At 47.4% G+C, this 21,800-nt stretch overlaps 1 protein-coding gene across 1 annotated transcript in view; it reads right to left on the reverse strand.

Moving 5' to 3' along the window:
• The window catches only part of ACACA (acetyl-CoA carboxylase alpha), a 297,952-nt gene that overhangs the window by 208,252 nt on the left and 67,900 nt on the right, over window positions 1-21,800 (reverse strand). The window contains exons 10-18 of the mRNA XM_015420510.1: window positions 17,728-17,898; window positions 14,837-14,998; window positions 13,321-13,484; window positions 9,243-9,393; window positions 7,015-7,118; window positions 5,731-5,812; window positions 3,541-3,686; window positions 861-1,011; window positions 3-90 (exon numbers count right to left, since the gene is read on the reverse strand). Coding sequence (XP_015275996.1) covers window positions 3-90; window positions 861-1,011; window positions 3,541-3,686; window positions 5,731-5,812; window positions 7,015-7,118; window positions 9,243-9,393; window positions 13,321-13,484; window positions 14,837-14,998; window positions 17,728-17,898 — 1,219 coding nt within the window. The remainder of the gene's footprint in view (window positions 1-2; window positions 91-860; window positions 1,012-3,540; window positions 3,687-5,730; window positions 5,813-7,014; window positions 7,119-9,242; window positions 9,394-13,320; window positions 13,485-14,836; window positions 14,999-17,727; window positions 17,899-21,800) is intronic.

Here is a 21,800-nt window from a genome sequence, read left to right on the forward strand (position 1 = left end):
ACAGCCAGGGTCTAGTGCCGCACCAGGACGCTTCACATAATGGATGCAGCCTGATTCCACAGCTGTGAGAGTCATCACCATCTTCATCACCTGCAAGTGGAAAAAACAAGGCCATGCATAGCTGACACCCCCAAGTTTGAATATATTCTGCAGGGACTCAACCCGCTGGAAGTTCCACTGCTTGTAACTGAATGGGGAAAACCATTCAGCAGGCCTGATTAATACGACAGTACAGTTACATACAGAAACCCCAACAAAGCTGGGACATTACTGCGTCTGTACATGAAAGAAGCACGCAACGTGTACTTGGCATCTGTGCCGTGCTTTCAGCGTAAAAGCTTTTGATATACAGCAATCCTCCCCACAGCCCAGTACAGTAGGCCTGTATCATCCCCATACAAGGTTTGGGAGACAGAAAGAAGAGATGCTTGCCCAAAGTATCCTAGAGTGTCCATGACAAGGCTGAACACAGTGATCTTCCAGACTGCTACTCAATCTCTTAGCAACTATGTGGTATCCCAGCTCCCAAAATGGCTGTCATTTACTTAAAGTAGTTTCAGTTATCTGGGCTTTAATTTATAGATTGCGTTTGCAAAGTATACTTTGTTTGGAGATGATGCACCAAAGCAAACTCCTAGTCTTAAGAAAGACGCTCCTCCTTGTGAGAAAGAAGAGAATGCTTCTACTGTGGTGGCAACCTTCCGCCTCCGGAGTTTGAAACGATTAAACATATTTGCAAAGTGTTGTTTTAAAGTCGGTTGGGTAACGTTTTAAACACTGCAGCCCAGAAGAGAATATTTAACCACCGGTTCCTAGTGTGGATGGTCTTTGTCTTCCGTCACGTGGTAATAAGCCGTTACCTCAATCTCAGCAAAGCACTGGCCTGAAAACACATGTCCCCCGTCTTCCACAACGTATTGGATGAGCTTCCCCGCTGAAGGCGAACGCAAAATGGATGGATCGTTTTCCTTCTCAAACACACAGGTCTTGTTGCCAATGGTGATGCGGTACCTAGAAGGAGAAACAGTTGGAGAGACAACAGATAACTTTCCAGGGCAGGGAGACAAGGAGCTGCATTCAACAGGATCTCCTTGGGAAAGTGGCACAGCTTCTTGGTGGAACACACACTTTCCCGATCAAACTCTGGTTGGGACTTGCATTCTGGGAAACTTATGGAAGAAGAAGAAGAGGGGGGGGGATTGAATTTATACCCTGCTCTTCACTCGAAGTCTCCTTCCCCTTCCCCTCCCCATAACAGGCACCCTGTGAGGTAGGCGGGGCTGAGAGAGCTCAGACAGAAATTGCTCTTTTTCAAGAACAGCTCTGAAGGAACTATGGCTTGCCCAAGGTCATCCAGCAGCTGCATGTGGAGGAGTGGGGAATCAAACCCGGTTCTCCCAGATTAGAGCCCACACACTTAACCACAACACCAAACTGGATTGTCAGGATTGGCCAGCTCCCAGAGCTCAAATGAAACCTCCCATTAGATGGGACCCTCCATAAAGGAGGGTGACACCAGCACAGATCTCAGAATATGCTGGAGTCAGAACATCATAAGGAGGACTCTCAGTCCCCACAATCACCTCTTGGGTCATTAAAAATAGAGATGGTGACAAGCTCAGACATATGGCAGTGCTGGAAGGCAAACTGTTGCCTGGCAGACACAGCTCCTGCTTCCTCAAGCATTACTCTTGAAAAAGAAACCCCAGTGTATTTCCAGGATCAGGGCCCAGACTGGTGAATAGCCTTCTAAAGGAATCCTCACAGCTGTCTGGCTGGTGCTTCTAGCAACCTGGCCAATCAACTCCCCTGCAATTGCAGCAACCATGTCTTTAAAATGTGTTAGCATCCCCTCCGTCCAGAATAAGCACCCCCTTCCTCGCCCTGGCCAGTGAGAGGGTGAATCCAAACCACCCAGCTTCCACAGTGGCAGGAATGGGACACAGGGCTCTGCTGAATCTTACGGGGGTCTCCTGAATGAGAAGATCCCTGAATGACAGCTTGCATTCCACAACTATTCAGTTTTCTTCTGCAATGAAGCAACACTGGGTGTGTTCTAGCTCTTAGTTGCAAGTGTGGGGCTCATCAAACCTTTGCAATACAACATGCACTCCAGAAAATGCTTTGAAAGAATTCTCCATAATACACTAGGGCAGGAGTGGCCAAACTGTGGCTTGGGAGCCAGATGTGGCTCTTTCAGATATATTGGGCAGCTGGGGAAGCAAAGGGGAGACGTGTTTTTTCTTTTTCTCCCTCCCTCCCTCCCTCCCCCTCCCCCCATCTAGTTGCTTTCTTTGTTTCTCTCTCTCTTTCTTTTTCTCTCTTTCTTTCCACCTTTCTCTCTTTTTTTCTATCTCAGACAAATAAATATCATTATCAATATCTTTTTTACCCCTTTGGTTTTTATTTTTGGCAGTCTCATTTAATGTTAATAAAAAGTAAATTTGCATATTTTAAATAAAAATGTGTGTGTGATATTTGTTCATGTCTTGCAGCTCTCAAACATCTGACATTTATTCTATGTGGCTCTTATATTGAGCAAGTTTGGCCATCCCTGCACCAGGGTTCCAGGACAGAAGTACAGGGTTTTTGTTGATGCTATTTTAAAGATTAAAAGTTCTCTCCCCCCACCCCCCCAATAAGGAGCTCAAGGCATCTTCTAATAAACAGATAAGCTGATTTGGAAAAGGCTCTCCAAGGCAGAATATGCATTTGCGGTTTTGCATTTATTTATTTATGTCCCACTCTTCTCCCCAGTTAGGATTCAGAACAGCTTAGGACATCACTCTGCCTGCCCTCATTTTCTCACAACAACCCTGTGAGGTAGGCCATGCTGAGAGTTCATGACAGGCCAAGGTCACTCAGCAAAATTCCATGGCAGAAGTATGGATTCAAACCTAGGTCGCCCAGGGTCCCAAGTCTGCCACTTACACACATGAAAACATGAAGCTGCCTTATACTGAATCAGACCACCACCACCCCTGGGTCCATCAAAGTCGAGTATTGTCTACTCAGACAGACAGACAGCAGCTCTCCGGGTTTCATGCAGAGATCTTTCTCACTGCCAGATTCTTTCTTTTAAAAAATTTATTTATAACTGCCAGATTCTTTAAACGGCAGATGCCAGGGATTTAACGTGGGACCTTCTACACGCCAAGCAGATGCTCTGCCACAACTAAGCCACGGCCCCTCACCATTCTATCTGCTACACCACTCTGTCTGTCACAGTTTGAAGACTGCAGAGGTAAAAGTCTCAAATTCAATCCCTGGTGTTTCCAGGGCTGGAAAATACCTTTGTTTGAAACTTTAGAAAGCTCTTATCAGTTCCTGATCTCACCAAGAATAAGGGGGGAGAGGAAGATACCAAGTTTCTGGGATCTAAGGGAGGCCTGAAACGATGTGGGCCATATCAGATGACATCTCCAAAGTGGGAGGGACCGTGAGCAGATTAGGAGAAGAGGGATTTTTCCTAAATCACAGATTAAACTGCAGCCCCGATTATTACTAGTGACCACAAAGCAACAGAATGAGGAGGGATACCTGTCCACTTCCTCCTTCAAGTAGGTGGTGTAGCTGCTACCGTCATATGATAGAAGAAGCCCTCCATCACTCAGCCGGTGAACGTCGACCTCCACGCAGGAGCCATTCATAATGACCACGTAGGAGTTGGGAGACTGCCGGGTCACCTGTAAGTGCAAGGGAACAGATGGCGAATGTGGATTTCCAAAGCTACGTGGGTAACACAAACCCGATTCCTACAGTGCTCCTGGATTATATCGCTTAATCTGTAGGCAGAGAGGCCACCGCATGAAAGAACCGACTTGCTGTAAAGTGAGGGAGGGTGGCCAACTTTCCCCATTGGTCACTTGACAGCCTCCTGGCTGTTTCAAGGGCTCAGTTCCAAAATCACACGAAAACAGGGCAAAGGAAACTTAACTGTGGATCAGCGCAAAAGCCTGAAAAGACAAACACCGCAGCAGAAGAAAAATCCGTCAGCAAATCAGGATCAGAAAACTGTTGTTTCAAGAGGGTTTACAAACCACGATTTTTGCTAACTGTCACTGGGAGTGATGTCACATGACGGGGGGACTGGCGGGGATGCTGCTGGATTCCCCACCTGCAATCTGTCTCCCTGGGTAGCTTCTCCCCCAATACTGTAAGTGAACCAGGCTGGGGGGGAAAGTATCTAGGGAAGGGGTCACTATTGTTGTTGTTCAGTCGCACAGTCGAGTCCATCTCTTCGCGACCCCATCGACCAGATCATGCCAGGCCTTCCGGTCTTCCGCCGTCCTCCGGAGTATGCTCAGTTTCATGTTCGTTGCCTCGATAACACTCTCTAACCCTCTCATCCTTTGCCGTCCCCTTCTTCTTTGGCCTTCAATCTTTCCCAGCATCAGGGTCTTCTCCAGTGAGGGCTCCCTTCTCATTTGGTGGCCAAAGTGTTTGAGCTTCAGTTTCATTATCTGGCCTTCCAGGGAACAGTAGGGGTCACTTACAGCCTCCCTTTCTCCTCAGTGGGGACCTAAAGCCACTTATATCATTCCCCTCTGCTCCATTTTAGAACTGCCACCCTGTGAGGTAGGTGGAGCCAGTTTGGTGTGAGAGCCAGTTTGGTGTAGTGGTTAAGTGCACGGACTCTAATCTGGGAGAACCAGGTTTGATTCTCCCCACTCCTCCACTTGCACCTGGCTGGATGACTCTGAGCAAGCCAAAGTTCTGAAAAGAGCTGTTCTCACAAGGGCAGTTCTTGAAAGAGCTCTCTCAGCCCCACCCACCTCACAGGGTGTCTGTTGTGGGGAGGGGAAGGGAATGGAGTTTGTAAGCCACTCTGAGACTCCAAGTGAAGGGCACGGTATAAATCCAATCTTTTCTTCTTCTAGGTGAGGCTGAGAGTGTGCAACTGGCCCCGGGTCGCCCAAGCCCATTTCCCACAGCACACTGTGGATTTGAACCACGGTCTCTCAGATCTTCCGTCCAACATTCTAACCACTCCAGAGTGAATAAATGCCGCAAGGAAGGGGGGAGGTTCAGCTGCTCTGGCCCTGCAACCCATCCACCCACCCCAGCTTTTAGACATGATTGGAGCAGACCCGAATTTAAAGACACAGAGTCTGCCTCTGTGTGGACTCTGACCCTTGGGAAGGGCCTGATCCCAGACTGACACCTCACACATCGAGGTCTTCTGGTACAGCCTTGCTCCAAGTTCTTCCATTTGCTACAGTCGGGTCTGAGATGACAACAAGCAGGATCTTTTCAGTAGTGACACCCAAACTCTCCCTACACAGTTTTACTGCCTGCATATTTATTTATTTATTTGATATCTCATCCTTCTCCCCAATGGGGACCCAAAGCTGCTTACATCATTCTCCTCTCCTCTGTTTTATCCTCACAACAACCCTGTGAGGGAGGTTAGGCTGAGTGTGACTGGCCCAAGGTCACCCAGCAAGCTTCCATGGCAGAGGGGGGATTTGAACCTGGGTTTCCCAGATCCTCCTAGTCTGACACTTCACCCACTATATCAATCTGGCATTACAGGAAGAAACCTCCTTGTTTTACCAAGGCATCTGGGTGGGCCCATCGAGTGTGCTGGTTTTGGTGTGGATTATAAATGCTTATTTGTGGTGTTTGTTTGACCGCATTTTGACTCATCGGGACCTGCCTCAGGTTTGACTGAGATTGTAATACAGAAAAGGTGCTGAATGGAGAAATTACGTAAATATAGTGTGATACCTTTAGAACGTACTTCTTCCCTTCGTAGATCAGTTCTACATCCACCGTGTTCAGCAGTGTATGAGCAGGCAGGACTTGGCCCCTGAAAGATGGCGGGGAATCAGAATGGCAGAACAGAACAATCATGGGAGCGGGAGGGAGGAGACAGAAAGTGCGCAGGCTGCAAGACACAGCGGAGAAAGAGGCAAACGCAAGACACACGCCTCTTTTCAGTCTATAAGAATGTGGCTAATTATTAAGGCAGGACCAAAAAAACTCATCTACTTTACTCAGAAACAAAGAAGACTAATAGAGGCAGAAGACAAAAGAGGAAGGCAGATGGATCTCCCTGGGAACAGAGTTCCAAAGTTTTGGCTCCACAGCCAAGAAGCATCAGACAGCAGGGCCCCCCGAAGCAGGGCCTCCAAAGAAGACCGGAGCAGACAGGCAGGTTCACGTGGGAGAAGGCAGTCCTTCAGGTATGCTGGCCCCAGGCCTTACAGGGCTTCAAGGGTCAACGCCAGCACCCTGAATTGGGCCCGGAAGCAAACTGGAAGGCAGTGTAGGTGGAACAAGACTGGACTGATACGGTCCTTACGATCCACTCCAGGTGACATTCTGGCTGCAGCATTCTGCATCAGCTGTAGCTTCTGGACAGCCTTCCAGGGCAGCCCTACGTAGAGTGCGTTGTGGTTGACTGAAGCAGCACGCACACGCACCCCGCAATAAGGTGTGTGCATATCTATGTACCCTGGCCTGGATGGCCCACACTAGCCCAGCCATTAGCTGTGGTTAGTACTTGGATAGGAGGACCACCAAGGAAGTCCAGGGTCGTAATGCAGAGGCAGGCAGCAGCAAACCACATCTTGTCGCCTCTTGCCTTGAAAACCCTGCGGAGTCACCATAAGTCAGCTCTGACTTGACAGCACTGTCCACCACCACCTTCAATTGCCAAAGGGCTCTTTCAGATCTTTGGCACCCCAGTGTGCCAGCCAGTGTTCCCTCTAAGCTGAGTTAGTGTGAGCTAGCTCACAGTTTTTTAGCCTCCAGCTCACAGATTTTTGTCCTAGCTCAGAAAGGATGGCTCCAGAGCAAACTAATTTATGCAGCAGCCAAATTGCTTGCTCATAACTTTAATGCCAGCAGCTCACAAAGTAGAGTTTTTGCTCACAGGACTCCACAGCTTAGAGGGAGCATTGGTGCCAGCTGAAAAGCCATACAGAGCAAAATGGCACAGGTCAATTTTTTGTGTGATCAATCAGAAGGATCTTTAAAAAAAACAAAAACTCAAAGGTCTAGTTTTACCTTTCCAGGGAATGCAGGAAGTTGGAGACGCTATTCCGAAAACTCACGTCGGCCACATGAAGAGCCCCGCACACTACTCCTAGCATAGTATCTGGTCTCTCTGCCTGGAAAGAAAAAGGACGAAGAAATCCCAGCTAATTACCATTCCGCCTTTTAAAACTACCGGAGAGTTCTCACAGGTTTACAAGGCTGTGGCTCAGATGCAAAGCTCCTGCTTGCAACACACGAGGTCCCAAGTTCCGTCCCCGGCTTCCCCACGGAAAGGCTCTTAAGGAGGCCAAAACCTCCCTCTGTCAAAAGTCCTGGAGAGCCGCAGAGCACTCTCAGTCTGGGGGGGGGGGGAGCCTGGGGGCAGCAGAGGCAGAGCTGCACAGCAGAAGGAAAGACAAGGGCAGCAGCTAAGGAGTGGGCAGGAGACAGGACTGCCAGCCCTAGCCTCCTAAGGAGTAAACCACAGGAGGCGGGAACCTGGGCGTGGCCAAGAGGAAGCAGGCAAAAGGGCCCATCGGGAGGAAGCAAAGCAGGAGTCAGCCAGTGAGGTCTTGGGTCTCTGCCATTTGGAGAGATCAGACCTTCCCTGGGATGAGGCAGGTGGCACACCTGGCCAGAAGTATGGCAGGCTGTGCCACCCTGGACAACAGCAGTCTAGCACAAGGTTTAACCTTGCAGGAAGGGCGCCAAAGCCAGAAAGCAGCAGCTAAGGGACCCAGGGAAGAACCCCCATGCTGAGAATCAGGCTTGGAACCTGGGATGAAGCTAGGGTTGCCAACAGGTCTGGAGGGGGGGGAAATGTCCTGTCCCTTGAACAGAAGTTTAATGAGATGTTATTATTTATCAGGTAACTCCATGCCACAAAAAGATCCATCTGCTCATTCCCATACAGTTGAAAACAGCGACAGGGCATTTTCCTCCAGGCCTGCTGGCAGCCCTAGTTGAAGCCAGTGGGGGTGACGATGACAGGTAAACTGGTCTCCTGGCAGGACTGTGACTGTCAAGCTCAGAAGCTGGCTGTTTTAATTGACTCAAGCAGCTTTTTCCTTGGGGCTCTTGCTGGCTTCCTGCAGCCCTGTTTCCCAGTGGCACAGCTTCAGGCCGAGGGAGGCAGTTTTTAAAGACGAAATATCGGGGATGTGATCACAGATCCCAATTGTAAGGCGCACTTGGTTCTGAAAGCATTCTATGATTGCTAAACATGAGTTGCTATGAGATATGCTGACTTACTTATATAAGTTAAGAGCCTTTATCTATAAATGATTTCTTCAGGAATTGCCAGTTGAGAGTTTCTGGGTAGTCAAAGTTAATGATCCCCCCCCCCCATGCACTTAAACATTCAGTGAATTGTAGTACACTATGGTATAATTCAGGGGTGTCAACATAAGACCCAAGGGCCAGAACCGGCCCGTCCAGGGCTTTAATGTGGCCTGCAAGCAAGTAGTGCAAGAGAGGGAACAGGAGACTGCTTGGGGGAGGGGGTGGAGCCACTCCGATTCTGGCTTCAGCGTGGTGGAACAACCTCACCTGCAGCTGTCAAGCAGCGTGGGAGCATCTGCCCAGTGCTGCACTGCTGGCTTTCTAGTCCGCCCATGTGGGTTTTCCTCTGCACCCCCGATGCAGCCCACGGGGCCTTGCAGTGAGGCTACACCAACTCGGAGCTTACCAGCTGCTGTCCTTTATACAGTTTCTATCTCCAGTACCTGGCATTACGTGTTATGGCACACATGGCCCGGCCCGACAAAGTGACATTTAGGTCAGATCTGGCCCTCATAACAAATGGGTTTGACACGTCTGGTATAATTTTTATCATTTTCCCTTACTAATGCTGCTTTAGTAAAGAGCATGTTGAAAATGAATAACGGACTTGAAGCAGGACCTCAGCAGTTCCCTGGTATTAAACTGTCCTTGGTGCGGTGGATGGCAGAAGAGAACAACCAGAGGGGAAGCAACTCCTGGGGGCTAGACAGAGTCCCAATTGCTAATATTGATTAGATGGACTAACCGTCTGACTCTGTATAAGGAAGTTTTATCAGTTCCAAAAAGGAATCCTACTTTATACGGAGAGTGACCAGGGGCACAAGTTGGGTACTTACTGGCAATCCTGACTGGCAACAGCTTTCTAGGATACGCAACTGGAAGAACCAGCTTTCATCACTTTATGCCAAGAAATGTTCACACTTGTTAGCAACAACACCCCCCCCTTTTTTAAATCTAATAAAGGAATCCAGCCTCACCTGCACTTTCTCCGCAATAAGTCGGTCCAACCAGCCAGTGTCGATGCTGTTATGTTGAAAGCTCTCAGTCTCTAGTAGCTTAATCAGGTACTCTACTGTGGTTCGGAAGTCTCCACGGATAGACAGCTCTTTCAGAGCCACTACCATATTCCTGGGGGAAGAGGGGAGGGAAAACGTGAGAGAAGAAACTGAAGGTCCGGAAGAAAATACTGAAGGGCCAACCCTGGGTTGGGAAATTCCTGGAAATTTACAGGAGGAGCCTGCGAGGACAGTGAAATTTAGGGAGGGGAGGTACGTCCACGGGGTACGGTGCCATAGAGAGTCCAGCCTCCAAAGCAGCCGTTTTCTCCAGGGAAACTGATCACTGGCATCTGGAGATCAACTGCAAATCCAGTGGATCTCCAGGTACCACCTGGAGGTTGGCAATCCCACTAAAGAGCAATCTGCAGGACGTTAAATTCTCTCTCTCTCTTTTTTTTTTTTTAAGCCCCCGGAGGGGATTTTTATTTGTTTTAATACTACAAAAACTACCAAGAAAAAATAGGGAAGGGGTAACTACAACTAGGGAGAAAGAAAAGCGACCCACACTAAAAACCCAAGGTTAGGAGATCATTCCCTGTTAAGCTACCGTTAGTAATAAAAAAAAGAAAAGCTGTTAATAAACAATATACTTTGTGAGAACCTGTCTTTCCAAGCTTATATGTTAGTTTGTTTGTTACTTGTTATGAGAAGATTTCCCGAGCATCAGCTCGCTTCATAAAGGCAATTTTCAGAGTCCTTCCGCCTTTACATCTACACTAAGACTCTCTAAGATCTTAATAGCTTCTTAGACGTTCACTCCAGATTCTGCAGCCCAGTCCTCCTCCGTCTTCAAAGGGATAAAACCGCCAATCTTGAGCCTCTTCCTCTCTGGTCTCGCCCTCGGGGCCCAGTGGCATCTCAAAAGTTTCTTAATTGTGAAGGCAAATTCAAGCTCTTTTCTCTCAGCAGGATTTAAGATGACACTTTCTGAGAACACTTGCAAGGAAGGAGTTAAGTCCTTGTAAATCTTTCCTGTTTCTCTTGTACTTTTCCTCCTTTTCTCGTTGAAATCGCTGTTTAATTTAGTGTCCATCTCTTTTGCTTTAAAAGCCCTCAGTTCCATTTTTTCTGCTATCGTTGCCAACTGGAGCTGCCAGGACACAAATTGTTGATTTATCTTGGCAAGCTGATGGTTAATACCAACAACTTGCTCCAGAATCGGCTTGGTGGAAGCGCTATAAGTGCAATAACGTCTACTTCCCTTCTTCTCGGAGTTGTTTTCGCCAACTTTCTTAGAGTGTCCTCCATTTTAACGCTTTGTTTTCAATATAAAATCGCTTTCTCCCTGGCTCTGAAAATCGCTTTACGCTGTTTAATCGCTTAGATGCTCATGGATATCTCCCACAACAGACCTGTATGCTTAAAACTGAAGTCTTTCAGAAATGTCCGTTTACAGCCGTCTCTCTCTCTCTCCCCCCCTTTTATAAATGCGTCAGAGAGATATCCCTCTCTCAGCACGAAATCGCTTAAGAGGTTTCGGGGGGGGATTTCGCTTCAAAGTATCCGTTTACAATTGTTTCTCTCCCCCCCCAGCACAGTTCCGATCGCTCAAAACGTTTTTCCTTGGGGGAGGGGTTTCTCTTCTGAAGACAATTTGCTCATTTTAACTCACAGTTCGCTCCTTAACTCACAGTTCATTGTTGGTCTTTATATTGACCACGCTCTTGATTGCTCCTCCGCTAGATCTCCTGCGCTTGACCAGCAATACAGCTTATGGCCTCGCTGAGAGGACGCAGTCAACGGGAGGGACCGTCAGGGCGGAGGGGAGCCTCCATCTCCCTGCAAGTAGCAGGAAAAGAGGCTCACTCTCAAAAGCCCTATGGCCTGGGAGTTCCCCCCGAACCCCCGTGGAGGTGCCGATCCAGCGGCACCTCTCCCCCCCGCTGCTGTGTGGCATGCCTTCCCAGAGAGCTGGGAAAGGCATCCGCCATCGCTGTGCCGTTGACCCCGCCTCCCAGGACGTTAAATTCTCTACGCATCTTCCGAACCATGAGTTACTCCACCCCACCTAGTTGCTGAAGTCCTGTAGCACTAAGAGTTGCTTAGTCTAGGAAACCACAAAGACAACAGTCCTTCCAAACCAGAAATTCAACCTGTCAGAGCACACCTAGGCGTCTGCTGCTGAGGAGCCACTGGCAGTGGCCAAAAGCCCTACATACAGAGAGGACGCAACCAGGACAGGGTTGGGAACCGGGTTCTTCACTCTGCGGGGCACGTTGCCCAAAAGGGCTGATGGCAGCCAGGGGGAACCTAAACCGAGCCCCATTTGCACTGGCAGAGCCAGGGAGGTGGCTCAGCTTAGACCCAGCCAGTGAAACCACTGGAGAAGGTAGCAGATGAGCCTAAGGTGGCAGAAAGCCAGTTTGGTGTAGCGGTTAAGTGTGCGGACTTTAATCTGGGAGAGCCGGGTTTGATTCCCCACTCCTCCATTCGCAGCTGCTGGATGACCTTGGGCAAGCCATAGTTCTGTCAGAGCTGTTCCCTCAAGGACAGTTCTGGAAAAGAGCTCTCTCAGCCCCGCCTACCTCCCAGGGTGTTTGTTGTGGGGAGGGGAAGGGAAAGGAGATTGTAAGCCGCTCTCCTCTTCTTCTTCTTCTTCCTCTTCTCCTCCTCCTCCCCCCCCTTCTAAATCTGCTGCTGCTGGGGCCTCGCCATTAGCCGAGTTCAAGCCAAGCGTGTAGCTCAGTGGTCCCCAACGTAGTGCCCGTGGGCACCATGGCACCCACTGACACCTTTCCTGTCTACCACCAAGTGCTTTTAGAAAGTGAGCAAGGCCAGGTGCAGCTTTTGTCTGGGAAGGATTCTGATTGGCGGTGCAGATTTTTACAAACACTGCTTCGGTGGCAGCATAAGGATCTTCACTGTGTGACCGAAGGTAAGCGGCAGCAGTCCTTTTGTGGCTGGCGCTGCCTTCTGCACCAGCTCTTTTGTAGCAGCCCTTTCATGGCAGCGCCCACCACATCTTGTCAGAATTCCAAAGGTGCCTACAGGCTCAAAAGGGCTGGGGACTCCTGGAGTAGTTTGTCATCAGTGACAACCAGTGCTCCCTCTAAGCTGCAGAGTGTTGTGAGCAAAAGTTCTACTTTGTGAGCTACCAGCATTAAAGTTGTGAGCAAGCGATTTGGCTGCTGCATAAATCAGTTTGCTCTGGAGCCATCCTTCCTGAGCTAAGGTGAAGATCTGTGAGTCGGAGGCTAAAAAACTGTGAGCTACCTCACACTCACTCAGCTTAGAGGGAACACTGGTGACAACTGCATATCTAGGGGATTTTTTGCTCCACATGCCAGTGAGTAGAGAAGAGAAGAAGAAGAGATTGGATTTATACCCCGCCCTTCACTACCCAAGGGAGTCTCAGAGCGGCTTACAAACTCCTTCCCCTTCCCCTCCCCACAACAGACACCCTGTGAGGTAGGCGGGGCTGAGAGCGCTCTGACAGAAACTGTTCTTTTTCAAGGACAGCTGTTATCAAAACTATGGCTTGCCCAAGGTCATCCAGTAGGTGCAAGTGGAGGAGTGGGGAATCAAACCCAGTTCTCCCAGATTAGAGTCCGCGCACTTAACCACTACACCAAACTGCCACTTCCCAGCCCACATAACATGTGTATAATCATCACGCACAACAACCTGCACACAGGTTGCACATTCACTTCTACATGGAAAAGAGGATGTGAGCCGAACAGAAGCCTTGAGTTTCCACTGGTTCTACATTTTAACCCTCCAGGAATCCACAACTGAAGCTAGGTCACTGTGGCTTTTTTCATATTGCAGGGATTGCTTCCATCCCCTTTCACCCAGAAGTCCTCCCACTTCCAAATCCAGCACTACAAAATCCCCAATATTCATCATCAACACCCTAGTGACTCAGGAAATTTCGGCAACCTGGTGGCAACCACAGGCCCAGCTCACAGGAGATTAAAGCAGACGTGGATCGGTTCCCGACAAGATCCCGCCCCACATCCAGCTCCTTTTCCCCTCGTTCCACCCCCCCTCAACTTACGAAATGGCTTCCTCTCGGTTTTCTCCCCACGAGAAGCAGTGGCCAAACTGAGAGTCAGCAAATTCATGAAGTCCCCCAGCAGCCGCAACGCTGAAGTAGCCCCAGACGTTCTTATTACTGCGGAAATTCAGTTCCTGGACTGTCCCAGAGCTGGGCTTGAATCCCTGTAGAGCAAGAGGTAACATTATGTAAACCTGCACAGTCCATAGCTAGGGCTCGATTTTCATGTTTAATCACCACTTTAAAAAACTTTGTTGGTTTCCAGGTGAATTTCTGCGATGCAGTCTCTTTTTTCAATGTGCAAGAAAGTCAGGTTGCTCTAAAATTCATTGACGGTCATGCAGGAAGGTGAGTTTGAATTATTTGTTAATTCATGTATTCATGTCCCTCCTTTTCAGCCAGACTGGCTCTCCCAAAGACAAACTGCAGTTAAAATCCCTACAAGAACCAGCACAAATATATGTGCTTGGCTCAGAGAAGGGACCTTTGCCATTCATTCTTAGAGTTACAGTCCTCCTCCCCTTTTCCTGCATGTTTACTCTTACTGCCCAGCGATGTGTTTTTAATTAAATTTGGGTACCGAGAGACAAATTTTTCCCCTTTACATAGAATCACAGAGTTGGGCCAGACAGGCCATCTAATCCAACCCCCTGCTCAATGCAAGATCAGCCTAGAGCATCCCTGGCAAGTGTTTGTCCAGCCGCTCCTTACAGACTGACAGTGAGGGGGAGCTCACCACCCAATATCCAGCCAGTACCTTCTTGCCCTTAATTTAAACCCATTATTGTGAGTCCTATCCTCTGCTGCCAAAAGGAGCAGCTCCCTCCCCCCCTTCAAATACTTAAAGAGAGCCATCCTGTCCCCCCTCAACCTCTTCTTCTCCAGACTGAACATTCCCAAGTCCCTCAGCCTTTCCTCATAGGGCTGGGTCTCCAGGTAACAGAAGTTTCACTGTGGCACCCAGAAGAAGTAGAGACTTGTCAGCTGCTAGAGAACACTGAGGGTGGATGCCCAGTCCTCTACTCTCTAGGGTCTCCATCTAACTGCTGCTGGGGCCCAAGGGCATTCTTAACCTGTTAAGCCCTTCCCTTCGTGGGGGGGGGGGGAACTCAGCCACACAGATCCCCTTCCCCAGGACAGACACAACAGCTGTACTTTTCCTATTGCCAGTATACAGATGGGACCTATCTGAAGGGTACAACTGGTCCTCCATTCCCCTGATGTTACCGCAGAGATCTATGTTTCCCAGGCTACCGTGTCTTCCTCCTCCTCCTATACTAGGCTGGAGGAGAAGTCTGGCCCACCTCTATAGCAGATGATGTTGCATCTTTTCAGACACTAATGCACAGAGCTTGACTACAGGCAACTTCCTTGCAGATTTACAGGTGAATATTTAAGGAATTTTCAGGCCACTTGTAAAAAAGATCCCAGTTGTAGGCTTCAGTACAACCACCAGCACAGAGTTCTGTGTTTTTTAAAAGAAAGAGAGAAAGATGACAAGAAGAGGAAGGCTTACCTCGTCGGGATTCTCGCTGGTTATGCGGGCAGCGATCACGTGACCCCGAGGACAAGGCACATGGGCGGAGTTCTCAAAATCAATGGGGGTGTCTCCCCAGGGGGAGACTCCATACATCATCCGGATATCCTTGATCCTGTGGAGAGGAATCCCCATGGCAATCTAAAAGAAGGGAAATAAAGATACCTTTCATACTTATGCACACATTAGCGAAATGAATGCTGGCGCTTGCTTCCCGACAGGGCCTGGAGGGACACAGCACGTCTGCCGGCTCCTGACGGGGAGCTTTCTTGGCCTTATCCAGGGTGCAAGGTGAAGCTCTGGGAAGCCCAAGATGACCCAGGGCTGACGGACCATGGAGAAATTTCTATATGCTAATACAGCCTCTGACTAAAAAGGCAGGATTGACACATGCTTCAGCTTCTGCCTCTTCTTCTTTTCTTGCCACCAGGTCGCAGCTGACGTATGACAACCACACAGGGTTTTCGAAGCAGGGGGTGTTCAGAGGTGCTTTGCCGCTGCCTGCCTCTGCACTGCAAACCTGGACTGCCTTGGGGGTCTCCCATTCAAATACTGACCAGAACCGACCCTGCTTAGTTTCTGAGATCTGATGGGATCAGACTAGGCTGGGCTATCCCGGTCAGGGGACGCTTAAGCTTGCGGTCAGTCTATACAAGGAGAGGAGGCTCTAATTCGGGACACCTCCTGAGAAAAAGGGATATTAAGGCAAATACCGAAATAGAGGAGATAAGGATTTTCACCAAGGGCAACAAAAGAGCAGGAGGCCACTCTACCTCAATGATCTCTCCATTTTCAAATAGTTGTGAATGATTCCTAATTATGGATATATACAACAACAGGGTCTGAACTTGCAGAGGGAGGAGACCTTAGGTTCACGGTGGATAGCTCAATGGAAGGATCAACTTTACATGCTGCAGAGGGATATGCTAGAGCAGGGGGTGTCAAACATAAGGCCCGGGGGCCGGAACCAGGCCGGTCCAGGGCTCTTATGCGGCCTGTGAGCTACTCGTGCAAGGAGGGAACAGGAGACTACTCAGGGGGGACTGTGGCTTCAGCATGGCGAAACAACCTTGTCGGCAGCAGTCAAGCACTGCGGGAGCGCCTGCCCAGTGCTGCGCCACCGACTCTCCAGTCCACCCATCCAGGTTTTCCTTTGCACACCCCTCCCAGGCCATGAGGCCTTGCAGTGAGGATACACCGACTCTGAGTTTACCAGCTGCTGTCCTTTATACAGTTGATATCTCCAGCAAATGGCATTACGTTTTATGGCACACATGGCCCGGCCCGACAAAGTGACATTTATGCCGGATCCGACCCTCATAACAAATGAGTTCGACACCTCTGTGCTAGAGATTATTAGGGAAGGGGCAGAAAATAGAGCAGCTGGTACTGTGACGTCCTTATACAGTTGCAGGTAATCCCCCCACCCCCTTGAATGCTGCCCTGAACTCCGTAGACAAACAGTGAGATGCAAGCTGAGAGGAGCTGCAATGTGGCCAAGTGCGAGACGATGCACACTGGAGCCAAAAATCCTAAATATAAATATACACTGATGAGGTCTGAACTGGCAGAGACTGAACAAGAGAGAGATCTTGGAGTTGTAGTAGATAACGCAATGAAAATGTCGAGACAGTGTGTGACTGCAATAAAGAAGGCCAATGCTATGCTGGGGATTATTAGGAAGGGTATTGAAAACAGATCAGCCAATATCATAATGCCCCTATATAAATCAATGGTGCGACCTCATTTGGAATACTGTGTGCAGTTCTGGTCACCACACCTTAAAAAGGATATTATAGCTTTGGAAAAAGTGCAGAAAAGGGCAACTCGAATGATAAAAGGGTTGGAACACTTTCCCTATGAGGAAAGGTTAAAGCGCTTAGGGCTCTTTAGCTTGGAGAAATGATGATTGAGGGGTGACATGATTGAGGTTTATAAGATTATGCATGGGATAGAGCAGGTAGAGAAAGAGGTACTTTTCTCCCTTTCTCACAATACAAGAACTCGTGGGTACTCAATGAAATTGCTGAGCGGTCAGGTTAGAACGGATAAAAGGAAGTACTTCTTCACCCAAAGAGTGATTAACACATGGAATTCACTGCCACAGGAAGTGGTGGCGGCTACAAGCATGGACGGCTTCAAAAGGGAATTAGATAAGCATATGGAGCAGAGGTTCATCAGTGGCTATTAGCCACAAGGTATAGATAGGGACTCTGGGGCAAGTGATGCTCTGTCTTATTGGTGTTTGGGGGGTGGTCAACAGTGGGAGGGCTTCTAATGTCCTGGCCCCACTGGTGGACCTCCTGATGGCACCTGGTATTTTTGGCCACTGTGTGACAGAGTGTTGGACTGGATGGGGCTGATCCAACATTGGCGTCTCTTATGTTCTTATGTTCTTAGGAGTTACAAACTGAGTTTCCATGTGTATGTGTGTAAACTTTATTTATGTGAAGGCATCACAAAGTTTCACCACTTGCCTCTCCTTCAAAAAGAAAACAGCTGCTTTAAAAAAGATGAATAAACTGTCCAGCTGCTTTAAAAAAGATGAATAAACTGTCCAGAACTCTCCCACTTACATGGAGCCAAGCACACCCCTCTGTTGCACAAGAACTGGACAGCAGCCCATAAATCACGCAGCCTAACTTGCATGTTTGCAAAGGGAAAGTTTCTCAACTTCCCGCCTTTATCCACAGGTCGATCTTGCCCAGGTGCAGATGCAGCTCCAGCTTCATTTGGTCCAATGAAAGGATTAAACCCCTGATGAAGCACTTCCTGGCCTCCTGCTTACTAAGACAGATGTCAGAGAACAGGTTATTTCAGCAGAACTGGTTTGTCCTCTGCATCTCCTTCCACAGAGGCTCCCGACTCACCTGGAGCTGAGCTGCAGGCAAGTTGACGTCAGCCACCATCTCAGTGCAAGGGTGCTCCACCTGTAGCCGAGGGTTTAGCTCCAAGAAGTGGAAGTTGCCATCTTGGCTGTAAAGGTATTCCACTGTCCCAGCACTTACGTAGCCCACCATCTTGGCAAGCTTCACTGCACACTGGAGGCAGAGAACAGGATCAATCAAGTCAACTGTGACAGTGACAGTTAAGAGCAAAGAGTGGGTCAGACCAAAAGGCTCATCTAGTCTAACATCCCATTTCCCACAACAGCTAGCCAACTGCCCCTAGGAAGCCCGCAAGCAGGGCAAGATGACAATAATAGTCCCCAAAACACAGTGTTGCCCCACAGTGGGTTATAATTCTTCTTCTTTTTAAAGTAGCCATAGGTACACTTTTATTAATTTTTCTTTTATAATCTACAACAAACAAATCTACACACTACAAACAGACACTCTACTACACATAACATATGTATGCTTATATCCAATTACTTAATTAATAAAAATGCTCTATCAGACACTTTCCATTCTTCTGTCTTCTGTATTCTCAAGTCCAATGTGCTATAATTGCCTAATCTTCTATTATATTTACATTATACCAATCATAAAACTTTTTCCATGTTTTTTGAAATGTCCACTCTTTGCTTAGTCTCATTTCTAAAGTCAGTTTATTATTTTCTGCTGTTTCAAAAAGTTTATTCACAAACTCCTGTTTCGTTGGTATCACCATAGTTTTCCAATATTTGGCATATAAGATTCTTCAAGCTGTCGTCATATAAACAGTCAAATACCTATTCTCTTTTTCATAATCATTTGGAAATATATTCAACAGCAAGATCTCTGGAGTAAATGGAATCTTTGCTCTTAGTATCTTCTCCATCAAACTATGGACCCATTTCCAAAAGTTTTTTGTAACATCGCATAGCCACCACATATGATAAAATGTGCCCCTTTTACTCTTACATTTCCAGCATTTATAAATTCCATCATTCAAGGCTTATAGCTATTATAAATTGTCCAAGGATTAAAACTAGATTGTGTAAAAATAATGGCTGCTAGTTTGATCATGCGTATCATATGATCCATTTATATTTCTAAGAATGTATTTTATGCTTCTGTATTGTGTACTGAGCAGATCTGTGCAAGAAAGAAGTTACTGCAACAAGCAGTCATTCTCTTTATGTATGTTGTGCACCACAGAAATATTTTATTTCATCTCTCCTTACATAGAATTCTGTTTTGGGGTGACTCTTTCCTGAATGTTCCACATGCTCCCAAATCAATTGAGTCCCTGATCTGTCACTCAGGAGCTGTGCAATCCCCTGGCTGCATTGCCTCGTTGCATTGTCTCAGTCCCGCCCACAGAGCCAGCAGCCAGCATCTCAGGCTGTCTGGAGGGAGCCGGCGAATGGGATGGATCCTCTCAATTCCTGGCCACAAACAGCTCCCATAGCAATGGAAAGCCAGCAGCATTAGCCAATTAAGGGTTGTGCTTTTAGTGAGGGAAACCAGCCAGGGAGGAAGGGAGATGGCCGTCTGGCCATGGAGACCCTTTAATGTCATAGGGAGACAAGTCTGAAAGTCGAGCCTGCCAGAGATGAGGCAGACCGATGTGGGAGGGTTGACTTTCACGCAGTACCGCTTCCCCGGGCACAGAGAGTTCCACGTGGACACCTCTGGTGAGGGCTGTCCTCCGACGCTCTGGTGGGCAGAGGCTTCGGAGGCCGAGGCCAAATATAGCGGTGCTGCAGCGGTCATTGTTGGCCGTGTCAGGGTGCAGGGAGCTGGCCAGGTGGTGAGCCCATGGAAGTGGCGCCCAGCCTCTCGCCCTCAGTGTGCCGCAAGGTGATGGACAGGCCCATCGATCTGGTGGCCACAGGTGGCAGGGCGGGATGCATGCAGATGAGGACCAGCCCCATAGACGAGAACACGGCCAAGGAGGAGGGCGAGGCTGAGATCTTGCTAGCACTCATTGTATTCCTTTTACAAAGGGCTTTGCTACTAGTTAATACATAAACCAATAAATAATTTTCCAGATATTGGGCCTGACCTAGTCAAGGTGAAACATGTTTACATGCCATTGATTTCAGTGACTGCATTATGCATGAGCTTCAATTTCTCCTATTGGAACAAACAGGACTTGAAAAGTACTTAAGTTTGGGCAACTTCATCCAAGTCCAATAGGAAAGATGACTAAATGCAGGGAGAACATTCAGATGGAAGTGCTAAAGAAGGAGAATGCTACCATTGCTACCATTGCTTCACATTGTCTAAAATAAAATAAGCTGTTTACATGTGCTGTATCATAAGAATGTCCTTCTTGTATTTAACATCAGCTGTTGAGGGACCCAATAAACATGTATATGTTTGTTCATATATAAAGTAAGACAGTCTATTTTTAAATAAAACTGGAGCACCAGGATGAGGAGACCTGGCACTCCTCTCTCTTACCAGGGTCTGCCCCACTGGTTGAGCCATTTTTCCCTGGCCTGGCACCAGTATGGAATGTGAGCTAGGCTATGAGGGGAAAAACAGCACTGAAGAAACAGAGGACAGGGAAGTCAAGTGCAGAAGCTTAAACTGCATGTTGACGATTCTAATAAAGTTCTTATCAGAGAAGGAAGAGCATTAAACAGGATCCTGATTAAATCAGTTCTCAACACCAGTCACTTCTAAGAAAGCTAAGATATAGTATGTTAAAGTAAAGGCGCTAAAGATCAGGACCCAATCACCCCACGGTATTTGCCCGCCAGAATTAACAGTCAACTGCCCCCCCCACTAAGCACGTTGTACCTTTATCCGTTCTTTCAGATTCTCATATTTTTGTCTTCTTTGCTTATTAATTTTTGCTGCTTCCTGTATCAACAATCCTCTTGAGAATCCTTTCATTGTATCCCATATCACTTCTATGGATGTTCCTTGCTTCTTATTTTCTCTAAAAAACATTGTCAGTTCCTCTTTCATTTTGTTTGTAAATGTCTCATTTCTCAAAGTCCTTAAATTCAACGTCCATCTGCTTCTTTTGCCTTCAGTTTGTAATTCCATATATACTGATCTGTGGTCTGCATATATCCCAGCTTGTATTTCTGCTTCTCTTAAGTCTTTAACCAAAACTGCTGAAATCCATATCATGTCTATTCTAGACCATGAATCATGTCTTTCTGAATAATATGTATATTGCCTTGTATTGTAATTTCTTATTCTTCATGCATCTACCAAGTTCAGGTCCAACAGCATTTGTTCTAAACTTTTTGGCATTTCTGTTTTTCTTTCTTTCCCTTTACTTCCTTTCTGTTTATCTTTTTCCTCTTCAGCAATTGTGTTAAACTCCTCAGCAATTGTGTTAAAGTCCCCTAGTAAACACAAATTTTGATAATCCTGGTCAATTATTCTCTCATGAAGCTCCTTATAGAATTTTTCTTGATCTTGATTTGGTGCATATATATTTATTACTAATATCTTCTTGTTCTGGTTTTGGATTTCCACCATTAAAATTCTTCCATCTTCTGAAGAAGATACTTTTTCCGGAAGGAGTTTCTCTTTAACAATTATCGCCACCCCTCTCTCTTTTTCATTTTTATCTGAGGCTAAGAAAGTTTTTCCCAATTTCTTATTTTGCATTACTCTCTCATCTTTTTCTCAAATGTGTGTTTCTTGTAGCCCAATTATATCCACATTTTGCTTCCCCAATTGATGAATTTTTTGTGGTCCATTTAATCCATTGATGTTCACCGATAAGATCTTGAGCTTCCCTTTATCCATTGTTCTTCTCATTCTGTTGATATCCTCTTCGCCTGTACCACAGCCGTGTACCAATTGGGGAATATCGACGTGGACTTCTAATCCTCCTCTCCTTGGGTCTTACCGAGACTTCTGCCCCTTCAGCCGGTTTCTCCCCCTCTTTTTTCTCTTTTTCTTCCTTCTCTTCCTCTCTCTGTTCTTCTTCTTCTTCTTCTTCCAATCCCAGTTCTTCTCCATATTTTTTGAGGAAGTCTTCCGCTTTAAAGATTGATGTAATCCAATACTTCTTATCTTGCATGGAAAAAGCCAGGCCTTCTAGA

Source organism: Gekko japonicus, unplaced genomic scaffold (genome assembly GCF_001447785.1).
Source record: "Gekko japonicus isolate JY-2015 unplaced genomic scaffold, Gekko_japonicus_V1.1 scaffold534, whole genome shotgun sequence".
NCBI classification, from domain to species: Eukaryota; Metazoa; Chordata; class Lepidosauria; order Squamata; family Gekkonidae; genus Gekko; species Gekko japonicus.